Here is a 20,652-nt window from a genome sequence, read left to right on the forward strand (position 1 = left end):
CTGGCCTTGTATTCGCTGGCCCACATGCACTCTTGTCACAAGAGAGTGACAGGAGGAGGGTCAGGCTTTGCAGACCTAGGTAGCCCCCCCAAAATTATAAAGGCCTTCAGATGTGTATGGTTTATAAGTATGTAGCACTGCATTTTCTAAGTCCTCACAGTAAGCCTGTGAATTAGTCATAATAAAAGCTAGCATCTCTTGAATGCCTACTCAGTGTGGATGTCATGTATATACAAATATGTACACATATACACATTTATACATATATACATATGTGGATGTCATGTATGAACATAGACACACAAATGCATTTATACATACATATGTATGTATATACATTTATTCTTTATAACACTCCTACAAGGTAGATATTACCATTTTAAAGATGAGCAAACTTCATAATAACTTACATAAGTTGTCCAAAATCACAGATAGTACAGGTGCTGTTGGAGGACTGATGCCAGGATCTAATATTTTCCACCACACAAGGAAGTGTGTGGAGTCAGTATCCGGGCAAATATCTCATGGATTACAATGCTCACACACAGGGTACCTGCGTCTTTTCCATCTCACCAATTCTTCTTACTACATTCCTGTAAATACAGGTCTGCTGGTTGTTCAAAATTACCTTTTACTTTATTTCATAGGTTGGATATAGTTCATTTGCATGTCTTTTCTTTTTCACAGTGCCCCTCCGCTCACTGAAAAGGAAGTTGAGGTAAGTGATTCCAGTGCTTTATGAAATTTAGTGCCTGGATTTGACTGGGTTTATTGAAAACATCCCCTTCTCTATCCCCTGCACCCTGACAATTTTGTATAAAAATGAGAATGGTTGACTGTGAGGTAATATGGAAACTGTAATCAGCCCTACTGAACTGCTGAGACTCTCACCCCAGGTATGGAAGATTTTGGCAAATATGGTCAGAGATGAGTAGGTAGCTGGAAATTCCACATTTTTTCAAGGGTGGTTTATGCTCTTTAAAATAATGACTTAGATACACAAAGTTAGCTAGGAGGCTACAGAATTGAATCAAATTTATTTCAAAATTATTAACAGATGGTCAGATTTCAAGTTATCAACTTTGGTTCCCAGGAAGAAGGTACTTCCCTTTTGAGGATTCCAAACATAAGGAAGGTAGCTCCAGCCAAGGTGGGAGGCTATCCTGTCAACTCACCAACTTTCCCTGATTCCTTCATTACTCTGCACTCAGGGCCTCCTTGTCTCTGTAGAGATGCCATCCCAATGGGGTTGGTGAATGAGCTGAGAGGAACTTGTCTGCATTTCATTCTGCTGAAGGAGTAGAATAGATGGATAAAGAGAGTGCATCTCAGGTGAGGTGGTGAGGACCTCTGATCCAGCACTAGTTTGTTTTCAAGACAATTATGTTGGAGTTCATAGAAGGAAGGGAGTAGAACACAGATGAGTTCAGGAATCTCTTCACTACAAGTTGGGAGGATAAAAGGTCTTATAGTCTTTTTAGCAGGATTTGCCACTGATGATAAGAAAATGAACATGCCCTTCCTGAGACCCAGTGGACTGGATAAGCAGAGGAAGACAGACCATATGAAGTGTTTGCCAGAGATAGCAACAATTACCTTGCACACAGATACTGCACTTACAGTTCATCACACACTCCTATCCATCCTTTCAGCTGATTCTCCAATCAGCACAGAGAAATCAGCAGAGCAGGAATTAGAACAAAGGAGGAAGCCAAGTGATGAAATAATTTAGCTAAGGTCCTATACCAAGTGCTTAGCAGAACCAACATTTAGACTCAAATATTCTGACTGAATTTAGGACTCTTTATGTCACACTGCTATGAAGGGGACAACCCAGGTCTAGAAAAATAAACAATGAATATTATTGATAAACTTGGCTGGACTAAGGCTTGGGTAGGACAGAAAATCCCCACCCACTGACAATGGTGAAGATGGGCTGTGTGTGGTTTGTTTAATGGCCAGCTCCTATCCACAGATGTATACTGACACAATCAGCACTCAGCATGATGACAGTAGCACAGGCTTTGAAATAAAATAGTCTAAGGTTGAATCCTGGCTCTACTACTCCATGTTACCTTGAACAAGTTAATGACCTCCCTGGTCTCAGGCTCTTTACCCACAAAGTGGCCATAACAGTTCCTATTGCAGAGGCTTGTTGTGGGGTTAAATGAGCCAAGGTGCACAGAACCCACAAGAGTGCTAGTACAGAGTAGATGCTCAATGAGGACTAGCTCCCAATATTGCTGTCATTGTTATTGGGTCAGTTTGAGGCCTTCAGTTCTCTGTCTGGAGATGTCTACCCACTGTGGACTATATCATATGAATTCAGAAGTTCAGAGAGTTAGCTCACCCCAAGGGTATAAATCTGCTATCACTTGACTCAGGGCAAATGAAGGATGTATAAATGAAGGCTACTGCCTCTTCCTGTGTAGAGTCCATCTGTCTATTTCTCCTCCCCGGTAGTTTCCTATTATGCCAAGAGTTTCATGTTTGCTCAATCCACCTTGCAGTTTCATTCATTCATCCTGCATTTTTGGCACGGAATATTTGTTCCAGAAAATTTCTCCAGACAGAAGCATATTTGGCCTTATTTAATCTCCTGGCAGCTTCTTAAAGCTGCTTTCCATGTAGGATCCATAACACTCAGGCAAGATGCCGGTTGAAGTTTGCTTTAAGTCAACAAGGCTTACATTTTAAATGGAGTTTCTTTAAATACAGTGGTTACACGCAAAACCTTCAAATTTCACGTGCAATAAATCCTAGCATGAATCCAAACTGCTTACACAATCAGCTATGTTGGCCTGAGTTTACCTACACCTAAATACAGGATGTTATTTTCTTAAAATTCAGGAAAAAGCAAAGTATTATTCTCTTTTATTATCTTTTAGTAAAATGCATTTGGTCTTCTGGTTCTGGAAAGGACCTAGCATGGACCTCAGGTTACTATTTCACTGTCTTTTGTGTAGTTTACTGTGAAAGGAGGATTTCACTTGTACACAGCTGCTTTGGTGACTGGTTCTAGGTAATGTTGTAAAATACTCATGCAAGAAACACATCTATGATCTTGTTTCCTATAATAACTCCTCCTAGCACCTCTCCTACACTTTTGTTCCCAACAGAACGTGTTTGTACAACTGTCCTTGGCCTTTAGAAATGACAGCTATACTCTGGAATCTAGAATTAACCAGGCTGAAAGGGAACGCAACCTAACAGAGGAGAATACAGAGAAGGAACTGGAAAACTTCAAAGCTTCCATTACGGTAATTGTGGAGCCTGATGGGAGAATCCTTGGAGGGGGGACTGTTTCCTAGGGCTATGACAGGTGTCCTGCTTTTCTCAGTCACCAAGTAGAGTTTCCTGACATGAGAAATCATGCCAAGGCCCTGAGTCAGACAGTCTTCCTCAGAGAGCTTGGAGGAACTAAGGCAGAGACCTGAAAGCCTGTTTATCTCAGGGCTGTAAGGTCTGAGCCCTTGGCAGCTTCTCAAGAGGAGACTGGATGACCTGGGATGGCAAAGGGACTGAAGACTTGGACGTGACTCCTTTCTTTCAGGTCAGGCAGATATAGAGTATCCACACTGAGCTTCTCCATCTCCAAAAGGTATAGCTCAGACCCTATAGTGGCTACTCTTTTCAGCTAGAATGGGGACCAGGTCTTGTCTTATGACAGCTCAAGTCAAGTCTTGGTATGTGAGGTCCCCAGCTGATGTACCTTCTTACTTCCCAGTCCTCAGCTTCACTATGGCACCACTGTGAGCACCGGGAGACTTACCAGAAACTGCTGGAGGATATTGCTGTCCTGCACCGTTTGGCTGCACGCCTCTCTAGTAGAGCTGAGATGGTGGGGGCTGTCCGCCAGGTGAGCCTCCCCAGCTCCCAGCCCTCTGACTAGCTCAACTCTGCCCACAGTAACTAGAACAATAATGTAAGCAATGACAACTATAGATCCCACTTACTGATGGCTTTCTCTGTGCCAGACATCCTATGTACATTATTGTGTTTTACTGAGTATTTCTGGTGGACCTCTAAAACCTTAAGGTGGTTCCTTGGAAAAAGCTTTCTGTGGGCATATAAGTTTGGGAACTGCTATGTACTATCTTCCTTTCTTGGAGATTCCTAGTACATATTGGCATTCTCAAGGCATTGAGAAATCCTATAGTAAAGAAGCCTTTTGAAAACTTTACCTGTGCATTTCTTAAACGTATTTGACTGAAGAACCATAAGATACCTATTTTCTCATAAAATACCTATTTAGCTTTCATGGAACTAGTATTTGGCAAAGATGCTTTAGGAAAAACTGCTTTGTTTCATTTAATCCTCCCAGCAACTCTGTAAAGTAGTATCCTTTCCCCACAATGAAGATATGAAGTTTCAGAAAGGTAATAGCACTAGTAAGTGGCAGAGCTGGGGTGCAGAGCCAGATTTGGCTCCCTCTCAGCCACTTTGAAGTCCTAAAGCACATAGAGCACGGTCCTGATCCAGGATGGTGTCATGAGAGATCAGACTGCCTGAGGCTTCGTCTTGGCTCCACCAGCATTCACTGCTAGTTACTCAAGCTAGTTACTGAGCTTTCTGTGTTCCAACTTCTCCAACCAATATGGATGATGATAGTATCTGCCATATAAGGTTACCATAATATTTGCAAAGCACCTAGATGTTATTATCACTGCTACTAGTACCATGCTTGCCTGTCATGTTGCATTGGTTGCATCAGCAGGGTGTTCCTGAGGCAGAGCCTAGAGCAGTTCTTGCAGAATGAAGGAAGGACAAGCCACTGGGCTGTCCCACCCCTGTGTTCTTCCGGAGAAAGGACACCTGACTCAGCAGCACACCCAGGAAGCCACTCTGGCTAGGAGAAGCAACAAAGGGGGAGCTTACAGGAAGTGGCTGGTCCCAGCTCCTGGCTGCAGGGAATTTTTCCAGGGAATACACACTGAGCATGTCCCTGTGTGGCCGACAGAGCCCAAGCTAGGCTCACAGAGGGATCCAAGGAGGATAAGCAGAGGAAACTTCCTCGTTCTATATGGTCCTCCCAAATGGGTTTCTGGGCCCATGTGCTAACGGCAGTCTTCAGCCTTCTCCACATGGGTTTCCCAGCCTTTACTTCCATGTCTCAGTTCTCATCTTTCTCTCTGGTCCCACCAGACTGGTTCTAGTATTTCTCCTATCTTTCCTAGTTATACCCACTGCCACCAGTCTCACTCCTTTCAGTCTGGTCTCCTCTGGTGACCTATGTCACCTTAAGATATTTGATGGTTCCTCTTTTCCTTCAGAAAAAGTCCAAATCCCTTAGTCTTACATTCAAGGTCCTTAACTACCCAGCCCTAACTACCTTTTCTTTCTGCAAACAAACTCAATTGCTTGCCGATTCCTACATAAGTAGGATGACCTGTTCTTTTCTGGCTATCCAGTCCTGAAACATGCCTATTGTCCCAGCATAATTATTTTTTTAAGATTTTATTTATTTATTTGAGAGAGAGAGCACAAGGAAGGTGGAGAGGCAGAGGGAGAAGCAGGCTCCCCACTGAGCAAGGAGCCTGAGTGGGGTTTGATCTCAGGACTCTGGGACCATGACTTTAGCTGAAGGCACATGCTTAACTGACTGAGCCACTAGGCACCCCTAGCATAATTCTTAATAGCACCCCTTTCACCTTGCAAAGACTGCTGTCTGAAGAATAAACTGCCACCTAGGTACAAGCCCTGTAATGTCCTGTCCTAGGTACAAGACCTGTAATGGACCTTTGCTCTTAGGAGAGTCCTCTGGCCTGAACCTTTTTGTCCCTCCTGCCTATATCAACATGCCCAGATGCTGCCCACACCCTCCATCCACTTCATTCTACCTTCAAGGAAGCTTCCCTGATCCATTCTCTCAGCAGATATTACTTTTCTCCCTCTCATCTCCTGAGGCATTGTGGCTGTGCTTGTTCTTGTCCTGCTGAATGCAAATGCCTCAACTCTCCTCTCGGCTCACATCACAGACAGCAAACTCTTAGAGGGTAGGTGCATCTAAGATTGGTCTCTGAATCCTTTTGATTTTCCCAGCCCAGAGGCTAGCTTAAAGCAAACAAGTAACAACAAGCTTTTCCTCCAACTGCCCTTGTGTGCTTATGCTCTCCTTTTCTGCAGGAAAAGCGTATGTCAAAGGCAACAGAGGTAATGATGCAGTATGTGGAGAATCTGAAGAGGACGTATGAGAAAGATCATGCAGAGCTCATGGAGTTTAAAAAACTTGCAAATCAGAATTCAAGCCGCAGCTGTGGCCCCTCTGGTAAGGAACTTGGCTACTGCCCCCATTATGGCCCTGCAATGATGGTTCTAGGCCAGGATCACATTTATCAGTGCAGACTGAGGACATGCTTCTAGTTGAGCAAGGCTCACTTCTCCTGCCCAGTGCTGCCTGTAAGGGCCTCATAGCAGCTCTTCCAGTATGCGTAGGGGCCTAGAACAAGAAAACATGAACACTCCCAAAGCAACTCCTGACACAGTTAACCACAGCATTCGACCACTGAATGAAGCCCACAGGCTGCAAGAGCTCACTCTACTTCATGAGAATGACAGATTCCAGACCTTACAGATTTTGTGCTTTGGGGCCAACACATACTAAGGAATTTGGGCTTTATCTTGGAAAGCATTAGGGATCCAACCAAAGATTTCAGTCAGGGAAATGACATGTTCATATATGGAGTTTAGAAATTCACTCTGACTATGTGTGACAGTTACATTAGTGCGATAGAGCCAGAGACAGGAAAACCCACAAAGCTGCTATTACAATAGTCCAGGTGAGAGATGAGTCTGGGCAGTGGGGTGTAGCATGAGATCCTGGTGAAAGGAGATATTGCTGAGATAAATAGCAGACTCAGGGTCAAGAAAAATGTTTTAAAGAAATACTCTTTAAAAAAGTGTTCTATACAGTTGCTATAGGAGCACAGAGATGATTCTGCTTGAGGGAGTCAAAGACAGTTTTACAAAGGGACAGCATCTTTCAAAGTAAAAATAGGCATTCTTTAGGCAAGAAGGGGAAACCCACCCCAGGTAGAGGAAACTGTATACAGAAGGTACAGTTGGAATGGGAAGAGTATGAAACAAAGAATTTGATGTGGTTGCAGTGTAGAGAGTATGATGATGACAGGTTGAAGGTAAGCCTTGGTAGGCCAGGGCCACATGCCAGGCTATGCTAATAATTTGGACCTTTGTCCTCAAGGCCATGAAGAGGCACTGATGAGTTTACACCATCTAATACAGTCAGATTCTATTTTCAGAAGATTTCTCTGACTTCAGAGTGGACAATACATTAGGAAAGTGTAGACACTGAGATCTGGAGAGACAAGTCAAGAGGTACTTGCAGCAGTCCAGGAGGAGGAGGATGGTGCCTCGGACCAGGATCTCTCCTTGAGAGCTGCCGGGGTCTAGGCTCTGGCTGTTGAGGATGGTGCTAGCAGAGAAAACAGAACTTTTAGTGACAGGAATCCTTGTGGAATGCAAACATCCGTGTTACCAAAAGCAGGAGGAGGGAAAGTATAACAGATGGAGAAACCTTTATAAACAGGAGGTTTCACAAGTTTCCTGGGGAATATCAGTGACACTTTCCAGAGTCCAAAGGCAGTATACACATGCTCCAGACTGTCTGTTTTTGATCTTGGCAGCAAGACTCCTGACCCACATGTATCTAGGCCTATAGCAAACTGGTTTGACTGGTTTCTGTCAGTGTTGAGAGTTGGGGAAATTACCACCAAAGAAATCCTAATATGTGGGCTCTTGCATTACTGTCCTGGAAGGAGCAAAATTTCCTATAAACTGCCTTATCCAAGATTTATGGAATGAACAGTTACCCATGAGTTTAATTCATTCATTCTAAGGACATTTATTGAGCACCTTTGCTGTGCCTCACATAATACTAAATATAGAAGTAAAGACACATGGTTAGTGAGATCCAAAGGAACCCCCAGCTTGTGCAGAGGTCAGAGCAGTATAACCAGCCCAGTGACAAAAGTAGGCAGATTCCTATAGAGAGCATACTGTAGAGTTCCACATTTAGTCTGAGGACATGAGAAAGTACTTACAATAAGAAGAGAGATGGTAACCGAGTCTTAAATGCTGAATAAGTGTTTTTCAGACATTTGTTCCCACTCCACTATCTCTCAGCCTGGGCTGATGCAGAGGGGCCAGCAACCACCTAACAGGTGTGTCTACTGGATACTCTAAGACCATTGCCTAATAATGTTTATTTTCAAGGCTTTATATGACTTCTGGCAATCTTTGTCTGTGTCTGAGACTCTGAAGACTACAGTGAAATAAAAATATCTCTGATTCAGAGCAGCCCAGGTGGTTCAGCAGTTTAGCGTCGACTTCAGCCCAGGGCATGATTCTGGAGACCTGGGATGGAGTCCCACATCAGGCTCCCTGCATGGAGCCTGCTTCTCCCTCTGCCTGTGTCTCTGCTTCTCTCTCTTCTCCCTCTCTCTCTCTCTCTCTCTCTCTCTCTCTCTCTCTGTGTGTGTGTCTCATGAATAAATAAATAAAATCTTAAAACAAATCTCTAATTTAAAGAAAGGTGTTACACATTTTAAAAAATCAATTACTTTTTCTGAATATAAAACATACTGATTGTCTGCATTTTGGATTATTTCCTTAAGATGGATTTCTAAAAGTGTAAATATTAGCCCTGGGGAAAGAAATTTTCATAATGCTCTTAAAGCAAACTATTTTCAAATAACCCATTGATATTTAATGGGTAACAATAATGCTCAATTCATTGTGCCATTGACATTCTTGTCCTTTCCTTTAAAAATATTTTTAACTTTGATGGGCCAAGATTATATTTCATCTCACAGTTTTAATTTGTATTTTTTTATCTTTTCAATTATTTTCTGAATATTTATATTTCTACTTTTATAAATTCTCCATTGTATCTTTTGCCTGCTTATAAGTTTGGCATTTTATTAATTTGTATGAATGCTTCAATATATAAAAAATATCTTCTGGTTCTGTAATTTTGGCTGACTGGAAAACTTGAAACTCCTTGACCACAAGTACTAGACATTTCTGCTAGATAAAATAAAGCAAACATTAGTCTAAAAGAATAGCTGAATCTACAGGAAAAGAAATTGAAATACTCAGATACAAGAAAAGAAAGGAGAACTGAAACCTGCAGCTTTCTTGGGGATAAGAGTCAGCTTCAATCATCTGGGTGCTGGGCTTTTGCACTTGCATGCAATCTGAGCTGAGATCTCAAACACCATGACACAGAGTTGACTCTGAGACTCCCATAGAAAGTTAAGATTTTCCAAGGACAGCTTCTTTAGATAGAACTTGAACAAGAAGAAAACACTTGCCAAACAGAGACACAAATCAAGAAGTCTGTTTCATCCTACAGCAGGAGAAAAACTTCCTCCTTTCTTGTAGGAAAAGTGTATGCCATGATAGAAATCATGGTACAATATGCAGAGAATCTGAAAAGAACATCATAGGAACATTCAGAAACAAACATAAAGCCACTCTGGAGAGGCACATCCTTCACCCGGGATACACAAAATTCTTCTGATGCCTCACTAAAGGTGATTTTACAATATGGAATTATAAAATAAATAAGAGTCTACCCTGAACAAGAATCATCAGACACACTAAACAACAGGATTATATCCTAAGGATTTCAGAAAATAGAACAATCTGATAATTTTTTAAAAGATATGTTTAAAAATCAATAGAAGCATGAAACAATGAATCAAAAACATGAGAATAGGGTGCCTAAGTGGCTCAGTTGGCTAAGCATCTGCCTTCAGCTCAGGTCATGATCCCAGAATCCTGGGATCAAGTCCATCATCAAGCTTCATGCTCCATGGGGAGCCTGCTTCTCCCTCTCTCTCTGCCTGCCACTCCCCCTGCTTGTGCTCTATCAAAATAAATAAATAAAATCTTTTTTTAAAACATGAGAATAAAATGCAATTATCAAAAAAGAATAAAATAGAACTAGAAATGAGGGAGAGAATCATGGAAATTAAAACCTCAGTAGTTTAGGTGTGGTAGGTACTATAGTGGTGGTAGTTACCATAGTGGAGATTCCAGATCTCCTTTTAGGCACACTTCTCCATCCCCTTTAAGTTAGGTGATGCCATGTGATTTGGCAAATAAAATGTGAGTAGAAGGACATGTATCACCTTTGAGCTGAGGCCTTTAAGAAACTAGTGTGCAATTTACCCTATGTTTCTTTCTCCTCACATGACAATCATCTCTACTCCAGAATAGTAGAAGCTCCGTTAATCTGAGCCCAGAGTGAGGAAATGGAGAGCAGAGCTTGATGCCAACTCAGAAGCAAATGGACATGTAACATAAGGAGGAAATAAATCTTTATTGGTATAAGCCACTAAGACTTTGGGGTTTGTTCATTATAGTAGCATAATCTAGCTTATTGCTGAAGATAGATTTGAGAAAGTTGCTCAAAATGCAGTTCAGAATGATAAATTGATTAAAAAATATGAAAGAAATGCTATAAGATATGGGATACAGAGCATAAAATGGAAAAATTCCAAACACATTTTTTAGTGGATCCACAAGAGAAGAATGGGAAAGAGAAAATGTTCAAAAAGATTTACCAGATCCTGAGAATTTCCCAGAACTAAAGAAAGACATAAATCATTGGATTCAGAAAGCACAGTGAATTGCAAGCAGAAAATATAAAAACACATCAAAGATGAAGTAAAAATTTAAAAGTAACTGGAGAGATAAGACAGGATTTACAAAAGACTGACAATTCTCAGTTGCAATAGTGATACCAAAAGACAATAAAGTTAAAGAAAAAATAACTGGTCAACCTAGAGAAAATACAACCAGCTAAACTGTGATGCAAGCTTGAAGGTTAGGTAAAGATATTTGAGACAACAATTGAGAAAGTTTACCACTCAGATCTTTGCCAAAAAAACAACTAAAGGATTACGTAGGGAAAAATAAAATTGAGATCAAAAGAAAGGAATAGAATGCAAGAAGGAATGGTGATCAGACATTTGTAAATGTGGGTAGATCTAAACAAGCATTAACTGTATAAAACAACAATCATAATAATATGGGATTACAAAAACAAAGTGAAACAAAAATATTGAAAAGCAATATAATTTGAGATTCGAGGGAGTTATTTTAAGATTTAATTAGGAAAAGAAGAGAAATCTTGATTAATTTAGAATTTAAAGTCATGTAATATGTTACAAATTTAAGTGGGCACACTATAGATTAGAACCAAAATGTATAACTTCTAAACCAATGTGCGGGGAATGGGGTGACTGGGTGATGGGCACTGAGAGGAGCACTTTACAGGATGAGCACTGGGTGTTATACTATATGTTGGCAAATTGAACTCCAATAAAAAATTTACAAAAAATTAATTAAAAAAAATAAACCAATGTGTGGGCTAGGAAGGGTGGAAAAAAATCAATGAAGTGAGGTAAATAGAAAACAGGGGGGAAATTAGCTATTTACTTTTTTTTTTTTTTAAGATTTTATTTATTTATTCATGAGAGACAGAGAGAGAGAGAGGTGGGGGGCAGAGACACAGGCAGAGGGAGAAGCAGGCCCCATGCAGGGAGCCCGATGTGGGACTCAATCCCAGGACTCCAGGATCATGTCCTGGGCCAAAGGCAGGTGCTAAACCACTGAGCTACCCAGGGATCCCCAGCTATGTACTTTTTAAGAGACATTTAAAAGACATGGCTATAAGGGATAAACAGATATAAAAGCTAGATGATATTGGTCAAACTGAAAGTGAAATTGAGCTTTCAAAAACCTTTCTCTGCACATATTGGTGTTTTCTGGTGACAGTATTAGCAAAATGTAGTGCAAAACATTTCATATAAATTATATCACTTAATATATGCACTAAGGAGGCAAAAATCCTGAGATGCTGGTTTCCTTTGTTTTATAGATGACTTATTGAAACCACTCTGTCAAAAAGTTTCCATTTTTTACTCACACCATACCTTACTCACACCTTGCTCATAATTTACTTGAAGGTATATCTTGAATGAGTGAGAAATGACCCAATAAGCCTTGGTGTTGCTACAGGTAGTTTTTCACACTATCCATGGAATTACCAGAGACTTGCAGTGGTGTCAGGTGGATATCAGAGGTCCAAGATGGGTTTTTTAGAGTGCCTAGAGGAGTTAGGATAAAAGTTATGTCCAAAAAAGCTTTACTCTGCAGATAATAGTCTCAGGGAATAGTGTCAAACTCAGTGTTCCCAACACCTAGGCTCTTGGGCTATCCCTTGAGGGCCAGTTCTGACTAATCAATACATTAGCTTAGTTTTGAGCTATCTGTTTTCTGCTGGAGCCTACTCTGAAAACTTACCTGAGTTCTCTTCTCTGTTCCTTCTTGCTGCAGAAGACGGTGTCCCTCGAACAGCCCGGTCCATGTCCCTCACACTGGGAAAGGTATGCATGTTCAAGGAACGCCTAGGCTCCTGGGGGATTACAAAAGAAGTTTCCACAGTTACCCAGAAAGTAATTTATGCTTCGATCCGCAGTGCCAAAGAACCTCTGGACAGCCTCTAATTCAGCTTACCACACTTGCTAGTTAATCCTTCAACCTTCCCTTGCTCATGGTTTCCCTGATTGTATCATTCCCCAATTGAACATGGAATGAGGCATAAACCTTGGTATTCCTTTCCTTTTCCTATACTTTCCAGGGTATTACCCAGATACTGGGGGTCATTTCTGTTCCATTTCTTCAATATATAAGCTAGAATAATAATATGTTGAGAAATCACTCACCACCAACAGAAAACTTGAGTCAACTTTGGCCACTCTTCCCACACCAACCCCCAACACCATTACTACCCCAAAGCCAAAATATCCAGTGAATGTAATTACAGCATTAGGAACTAGCAGGCATTTTCCAGGCCTTTTTGAACTGTGAGTGCTGTTCCCTCCATGACAGTAGGTCTGGTCACTTCTCTTCCCACAGAACATGCCCCGCCGGAGGGTCAGCGTTGCAGTGGTTCCCAAGTTTAATGCCCTGAACATGACCAGCCAACCTCCCAGCTCATCACCCATCCCCTCCTTACCAGCCCTGGTGAGTATGATAATGCCTACCTCTCAGTCCTCTTCAACCTCTCTCTCAGGCTCACTGCTATGGGGGTAACCTAGGTAGGGGCAGGGTCAACAAGGAGAGGAAGTTCCCAGCACAGATTTTGGAGTATGGACTCAAAAAGTTCAATATAGACCAGGTCCCATGTCTTCTACTGCCCTGAGAAGACTCAGTATCCTAGAGCAAGGTTCTGGCAGCTCAAAGAGTGTTCTTTGCAAATGATATCTCTTTCTGTGCTTAAACCACAATCCTTCAAGGTGGCTATAGTGGTTTTTTTCCCACTCTGCAAAGGATTTAAATACCTGATGGTAGCACTGTGTAATGAGTAGTAGGGCTGAGCTTTTAACTCTAGGCTTTCTGATTCTAGGGCCTGAGTTCTTAAACCCAGTGTTATCCTGCATCAATTAATTTTAGCACGAGAAATGAAGCTACTAGAATGCCCATTAATAAGAGATTAGTTAAATATAGACAGCCCTAAAAAGGGCTTTCTATGCAGTCACTAAAAATAACATGAAAAATGTCCATAATTTATTACTAATAAAAAGGAATTAAAAACAGTACATATGGTAGAATTCTGTTTTATAGAGCTTTTTAAAAGAGTATTTTCCTATGTGTAGACATAGCAAATTCTGGACAAATACATGTAAAACTATTAATAATGGTTATATCTGGGCAATGGTAAAACCACAGGTAATTCTTATTTTCTTCTTGATGCCTTTTTATATTTCTATGATAAGAATCTATTGGTTAATAATCAGGAAAAATTCACTTCAATTATTTTAAACATACACAGTTCCTATATAACAAAATATTTTCTGGGGTGCTTGGGTAGCTCATTGGTTGAGCGTCTGTCTTTGGCTCAGGTAGTGATCCTGGGGTCCTGGGATGGAGTCCCGCATGGGGCTCCCTGCAGGGAGCCTGCTTCTCCCTCTGCCTCGGTCTCTGCCTCTCTCTGTGTCTCTCATGAATAAATAAATAATATCTTTAAAAATATATTTTTTCTACATCCCGGGCTTTTATGGATCTGGTTAATATGATCTAAAACTCTTCTAATATTGTCTTAAGTTGCTTCTCTATTGTGTGTCCAAGGCTAGCAGCACTACCCTATAAGGAAACAACCTGATTTTGTGAGCAATAGGTAAAGTAGATTCAAGCCCTATTGTGCCAACAGGTAGCAATAGCTTCTTGCACCTCTTTTTCAATCATCTATGAAATTAACCTAAATTCCCAAATCATTCACTAAAACAAAACAACATAAAAAACAATTTTTTAAAGGACCCTAGGAAGGGCTAGTCAGTGTATTTAATAGACCTATTTCTAATACTATACTAAATGTAAGAATACTGTTTCCAAATATGTAGTTGGCCCTTGAACAATGCAGGGGTTGGGGGCATCCACCCCTACACAGTTGAAAATCTGCATAAAACCCCCCCAAAACCTGGCATCAGAAGCCTTACCAATAATACAAATAGTCAATTAACATATTTTGCATGTTATATGTATTATATGCTGTATTCTTATAATAAAGTAAGTTAGATAAAAGATAATATTCTTGGGGCACCCAGGTGGCTCAGTGGTTGAGCATCTGCCTTTGGCTCAAGTCGTGATCCCAGGGTCCTGGAATCAAGTCCAGCATCGGTCTCCCTACAGGGAGCCTGCTTCTCCCTCTGCCTATGTCTCTGCCTCTCTCTGTGTGTCCCTCATGAATAAGTAAATAAAATATTTTTAAAAAGAAAAGAAAATATTCTTAAGAAAGTCATAAGGAAGAGAAAATACATTTATAGTATTGTTCTGTATTTAAAATCCATATATAAGTAGGCCTGCATAGTTCAAACCCATGTTGTTCAAGGGACAACAGTATATTCCTTTAGACTAAACGTTGGCAACCAGGGATATCCATTAAAATCACACAAAGTACTTCTAAAACATTGTCCAGGCCTCACCTCAAGATTCTGAATTGGATTAGTACTTTAAATCTCCTCTGATGATTCTTTTTTAAAAAAATATTTATTCAAATTCAATTTGCCAGATATAGTATAACACCCAGCGCTCATCCCGTCAAGTGCCCTTCTTACCCCCTGGTTATTCTAAGGTGCAGCAGAACTGAGAACCATTTCTTAAGCCAAAGAAACAATGTTGCAACAAAACAATGAGGTAGTCCAGGGGAATTTATTATGAAGACATTTCTCATGGCTTGCAGTTTTAGAAATGACAGGCATCTCCTGAAGATTATGCTTGAAGCTACATCTCCAGGGCAGTGATGGGCCTATGTTTGCTAGGAGGCCTGCTGGTATTTTGTCCAAGTCAGTTAATAGGGGACTGAGAAAAATTGATGGCTCTGCTCCAGAATGGGGCCTCAAAATGTAAATTTTTAAAAAAAAATTTTTTTTTTTTAATGTAAATTCTTCACCCAGGGAAACTTCAGAGAAGAAAAAGGTGCAAGGTGCATGGGCCTCAGAGGGCACTAAGGAATGGAGAACAGGGAAGGCTCAATGCCTGGGTTCAGATGCAGACTAGAAAGCATGGTGGGAGGTGGGGGAGGAAGAACTGAAACAATAGCAGCCCCTTCCCCGCATCATCAGAGATGTAGCAGCTTCCTTCCTAGCTAATCTTCAATTGTCTATCCCCTGTTTTTCATTCAGTCAGAATCACCCAATGGAAAAGGCAACCTACCTGTCACCTCAGCACTGCCTGCACTTTTGGAAAAGTAAGTTTGTTGATTTTCCTCTTAACTTTGGGGATCTCTGAGGAAGTTTTGCTAACTCACCTTTCCTTCTATCCTCACACCCAAAATGTAATGGAAAGAAAATTAAGTTCTAAGGGAAATAAGTGGGACTCTGAGACCCACAAAGATTTCAGAGCCAGTTTGCAATCTGGACCAGGAAGATTCTGTGGCTGACTCTAAGTGTACCTCAGTCTCAGAAGAGCCCAAAGGAAACAGATACCTTTTTTGTTGGTTAGGATTCTTTGGGCTACAGATACAATAAAGCCCCAACTCAAAGGGGCTTAAATAATAAGTTCAGATGTAGGGATTTTGCAAGTGTAGTACAGCTGGGCCCCAGCTCAGCCTCTATAATTTCCTTTCCTGGCTTCTGCCTACTTTGTATGTTGACTTCATCAGATGGCTTGTAGCAAATGGCTACTATTTTCAAGTATTCTATCCAGACATGAAGTATTTAGAAGAACAGGACTTTTTCTTCCCATGCTTCTTTTTTATGAACCCAGAAACTTTTTTTTAAAACTTTTTTTTTTTGGATCCCTGGGTGGCGCAGCGGTTTGGCGCCTGCCTTTGGCCCAGGGCGCGATCCGGGAGACCCTGGATCGAATCCCACGTCGGGCTCCCGGTGCATGGAGCCTGCTTCTCCCTCTGCCTGTGTCTCTGCCTCTCTCTCTCTCTCTCTGTGTGACTATCATAAATAAATAAAAAAATAAATAAAATTGACATTTAAAAAAAAAAAATAAAAATAAAACTTTTTTTTTTTTTTTAATTTTTATTTATTTATGATAGTCACACAGAAAGAGAGAGAGAGGCAGAGACACAGGCAGAGGGAGAAGCAGGCTCCATGCACCGGGAGCCTGACGTGGGATTCGATCCTGGGTCTCCAGGATCGCGCCCTGGGCCAAAGGCAGGCGCCAAACCGCTGCGCCACCCAGGGATCCCAGAAACTTTTTTTTAAATTCTTCCTTATCTTGTTAGTAAACTTGGAACATAGTTCCTTTCTAAACCAAACATGGGCTTTGGGAATAGGATTGTCATCCTGGGCCTAAACTGTGCCCTGGGGATGGGGACAGAGGGTCAGCATCCCATGAAGTAAAATGGCTCGGTGAAGAAGAGTAAATTCCTGAACAAAATCACATTGCTGTGAGAAAATAGGTAGAAGTTTGAGTACTGTATTGGCAACAAACAGTGTCTGCCATGCCTAATTTTTCTAGGCATCTATACAATTTGGAGGTCTTTTATCCTCAGCCAGAGAAAGGCAGGCTATTTCTATACTCAGAAGAGTTTATAACTTGCTTTTTAAATTCTTTCATTTGCTTGCTGGAAAACATCTGGATCACAGCTGTCACCTCTCAGAACTTTCCCCTTGTGTCTTTTCTCACTTAGTAGAACATACACCTTTATATTCCTTCTTCTTTGCTTTAAGACAGCTTTAGTCCTTCATTTTTCATTGCTGTTAGAATAGTTTTGCTTAACCTGGCAAGGAAAGCCTATGTTGGGTCCCTTTTCAGGGACAAGCTCCCAAGCTCCCTACCTCCAGACTCAGCCTGTTTTACTCACCTCTCAGTATATGCAACCACCAACCTATCACTCAATGTCTCACCCACCTTAGTCTTGAAGTTTGTCCAGAAACTCCTTACTTTGACACTTCACCCTGTGTAAACTTACAGGTCCTTCATGTTGCATAGGGCATTTTTGTTTCTATCTTTGTTTCTTTTTTTCTTGATTATTACAAAGAAACTGTAAAGGGGTGACAAACTAACAACCATGTGGAAGTAACCAAGGTTACAGAGACATGTCAAGTCCCTCAAGTCATAATATCTACTCTATGTTCTCTGAATCTCTTCAGAAATGGTTTCTTGATGCCCTGAGTGAGAAGTGCACTAAAATTTTCTTCCAATTCTGCCTTGGGGTACACAAATCCCTTCTCCAAAAAGGCCCCAAACAAGGTCCCATTCCCTATTCTTGGTCTACAGAACCAATCAAGGAAAAAGATCTATGTCTTCACTTTTCGAAAGAGACTCTAATCATGATGAAACAGGGCCAGGACTCTGTAGAAGTATTGCTCACACCAGCTGAGATCTTCGATCTGAGGCAGTGGGGATCATCAAGAGCCAGAGCCATCCTTGGTAGAAGAAAGTGAGATACAAAATTAAGGACGGCAAACATTGGCCCCAAATCAGAAGTGACAATGAATGAGGATCAATAGTGGCCCCACCTTTCCAAGAGTTTAGAACCAGGAAAGATTAAGGACAGAGTGAGAATTGAGACAAGTCAAGCAATAAGCTCAAGGAAAGTATCTGCAGCTCACTCTTCTCTACCCAGAGACACCACCATGATATATATAAGTCATCCATGCTGTAGCTGATTTGCCTGTTGGGAGTACACCCAGCCTATAAAGATGGCTGCAAAAAGGGGAGACCATATTTAAAAAAGGAGGGATTCTAACATGAACTATAGCTTCTCCCTTTGGATTCATGAAAGGTGCTAAGTGATTTCCATCTGAATTCATGAAACTGGAAACATTAATAGATTGCCAAGATTAACAATGAGACAATTTGTGAATGAAAATAAATTCATATCTTCTGTTCCAACACAAGTACAGTCAATTCCAGCTACCTTCTCCATATTGTTAAAGAGGGAAAAAATGCATTATAAGTTCATTGCTTTTTAGATTATTATATTTAGTTTGATTTAAAGTGGTTTCAGATTTCCCTAAGTATACAGTGACTAGGCAGGAAGGGAACTGGCTAAGCATGTGAAAGATAAGAAGATCAAACTACCTGTGGCTAGTTCTCAAAGAAACACCTGATAGCTAATTGTACTACCCAATGTGACTTGAGAGAATTCTGACTGTTGCTATTGTAGGTCACTTCATAGTAAATTGTTCTTCACTCAAGAAAGGTCTAGGGATCTGTAGAATTACCAGAAAATTCACAGAGTAATATTTAAAGTGAATCTTAAAGATTAAAACAGAATGAAGCTTATGAGGAGTTCTATAAGTAGACTATTTGTTCAGAGACTTATTCTTTCATTCCTCTAACAATTAGGCACCAAGATCTAGGTATCTAGAATGCACTCAGGAGTTCACAGTCTAATGGAAAAGGCAGATGGGAAACAGCCCATTATAATACAATGTGATGGATGATATCATAAGAAGTATAGGTTGCTAAGGCAACAATACATAAGAAAATGAGCAGAGCATCTTAACCCAGATTTGGTATAGGTGGGGGAAGGGGAGCCTCAGAAAAAAAATGTTTCCTCTAGGAATTTACTTTTAAAGTGAAAGCTAGAAGTTATATAATTTAACCAAGTGAACTGGAGATTAACAGCATTCTAGGGATGCCTGGGTGGCTCAGTGGTTGAACGTCTGCCTTTGGCTCAAGTCATGATCCGGATTGAGTCCCACATCAGGCTCCCCACAGGGAGCCTGCTTCTCCTGCTACCTATGTCTCTGCGTCTTTCTGTGTCTCTCATGAATAAATAAATAATAAATAAAATCTTAAAAAAAAAAAAACCAGCATTCTAGGCTCCGAAACAAGAAAGTATGGAGTAGTCAAGGAATAATACAATGATTGTGATAATTACTGCTTACTTTATTAATAAAATTACTGGTGATAATTACTAGCATGCTTACTTTATGCCAAGTCCTGTTCTAATTGTTTTACTTTAATGATTTCATTTAATCCTTGCAATATAGGTATTAATATCAATATTAACTATTAATATTAGCAATAACTATTAAGATCTCTATTTTATAGATGTGGAAACTGAAACTCAGTGAAATCACTTGCCTGAGGTTACATAGTAGTAGATAACAGAACTTAATGATCTTAATGTCTTAATAGACACACCAACTAGAAGAATGGAAAATTCAATATGAAGACAAGAGGATGCATTTAAGGACTATTTTTATAAGAAGTTTTGTGAGCTATTATAAATGACCTGGTGACTGGCTGGGCATGAAGTAGAGTATGGGGTGGGAGCATAGGGTATACACAGAGCAGTTCACTGAGGGATTAGCAAAATCATGGGTGAGAATGATGCACAGCATTAGTTTCTTAAAAGGGGACACTATAATGATACATCACAGAGCAATTTTTACTATAATCTTTAAAATAACCATTTTTCTACATTTTTTAAACAGCCAGGGAAAATCGCTTAAAAGTTTGTATGATGTCAAACATGTATGGCTAATAATTCCCCTTTGCTGATAGTATTCCAGAATGAATTAGCCTTCCATCAACTGGTAGTGTACCCTAGGAATCTGGGACTGAGTAACAGGAGTAAGGAAGGTCTTCTAACTCAGTTCCCCTGGACTGGCTTATCTGTGAGGTCATGGCAATGGGAGTAGCTTAGAGACATCACTGAACCCAAAAAGGTAAGATCTGTCCACTGGAAAGAATTGCAGAAACTTTTAAATACTGTTTACCATATGGAAAAAAATAGACTCTAACATACCTCCCAGTTAAACAATACACTTTGACTGAAGGACTCCTCACATTACTGAGAACTAAGCACAATGACAAACAATTTTGACCCAGGGGACATAGAAAACAATGAACCTCATTTTAATGAATCATCCCAGAAAGAAAGCACGCACAATTTCAGGCTGGTAATAGATGCCAAGATCCATCTGTGTTTGGCTCAGAAATCTCTAGGGTGGGCACAGGCTGTGCTCAGCTCCATGTTTACAGCCATGAATAGAGATTCCTTCAGCTCAACCCAAACACTGGGTTCTCAGGAAATAGCCATTTACAGAAAGGACCTGCCCACTTTACAAGATTAATAGGCAGACTGGATAAGCCACAGTGAAGTCAGTGTAACTCAACAAACACTTAAAGGCACTTACTGTATGCTAA

At 40.6% G+C, this 20,652-nt stretch overlaps 2 protein-coding genes across 16 annotated transcripts in view; one reads left to right on the plus strand and one right to left on the minus strand.

Annotated features, from left to right (window-relative positions):
• The window catches only part of IRAG1 (inositol 1,4,5-triphosphate receptor associated 1), a 125,302-nt gene that overhangs the window by 91,644 nt on the left and 13,006 nt on the right, over positions 1–20,652 (plus strand). For all 15 annotated transcript variants that reach the window (XR_011995337.1, XR_011995338.1, XM_072727278.1 and 12 more), the window contains 7 exons: positions 688–718; positions 3,120–3,260; positions 3,728–3,859; positions 6,127–6,268; positions 12,367–12,416; positions 12,949–13,056; positions 15,714–15,778. Coding sequence is in view for 13 of the 15 variants with exons in the window: in XM_072727278.1 (XP_072583379.1) it covers positions 688–718; positions 3,120–3,260; positions 3,728–3,859; positions 6,127–6,268; positions 12,367–12,416; positions 12,949–13,056; positions 15,714–15,778 (669 nt within the window). In the remaining 2 variants the exon portion in view is untranslated. The remainder of the gene's footprint in view (positions 1–687; positions 719–3,119; positions 3,261–3,727; positions 3,860–6,126; positions 6,269–12,366; positions 12,417–12,948; positions 13,057–15,713; positions 15,779–20,652) is intronic.
• Positions 1–20,652, minus strand: part of LOC112927072 (uncharacterized) — a 118,818-nt gene that overhangs the window by 38,475 nt on the left and 59,691 nt on the right. Inside the window, exons 3-4 of the mRNA XM_072727459.1 lie at positions 12,334–12,445; positions 7,344–7,432 (exon numbers count right to left, since the gene is read on the minus strand). The gene's annotated coding sequence lies outside the window, so the exon portion shown is untranslated. The remainder of the gene's footprint in view (positions 1–7,343; positions 7,433–12,333; positions 12,446–20,652) is intronic.

Source organism: Vulpes vulpes, chromosome 11 (genome assembly GCF_048418805.1).
Source record: "Vulpes vulpes isolate BD-2025 chromosome 11, VulVul3, whole genome shotgun sequence".
Taxonomy (NCBI): domain Eukaryota; kingdom Metazoa; phylum Chordata; class Mammalia; order Carnivora; family Canidae; genus Vulpes; species Vulpes vulpes.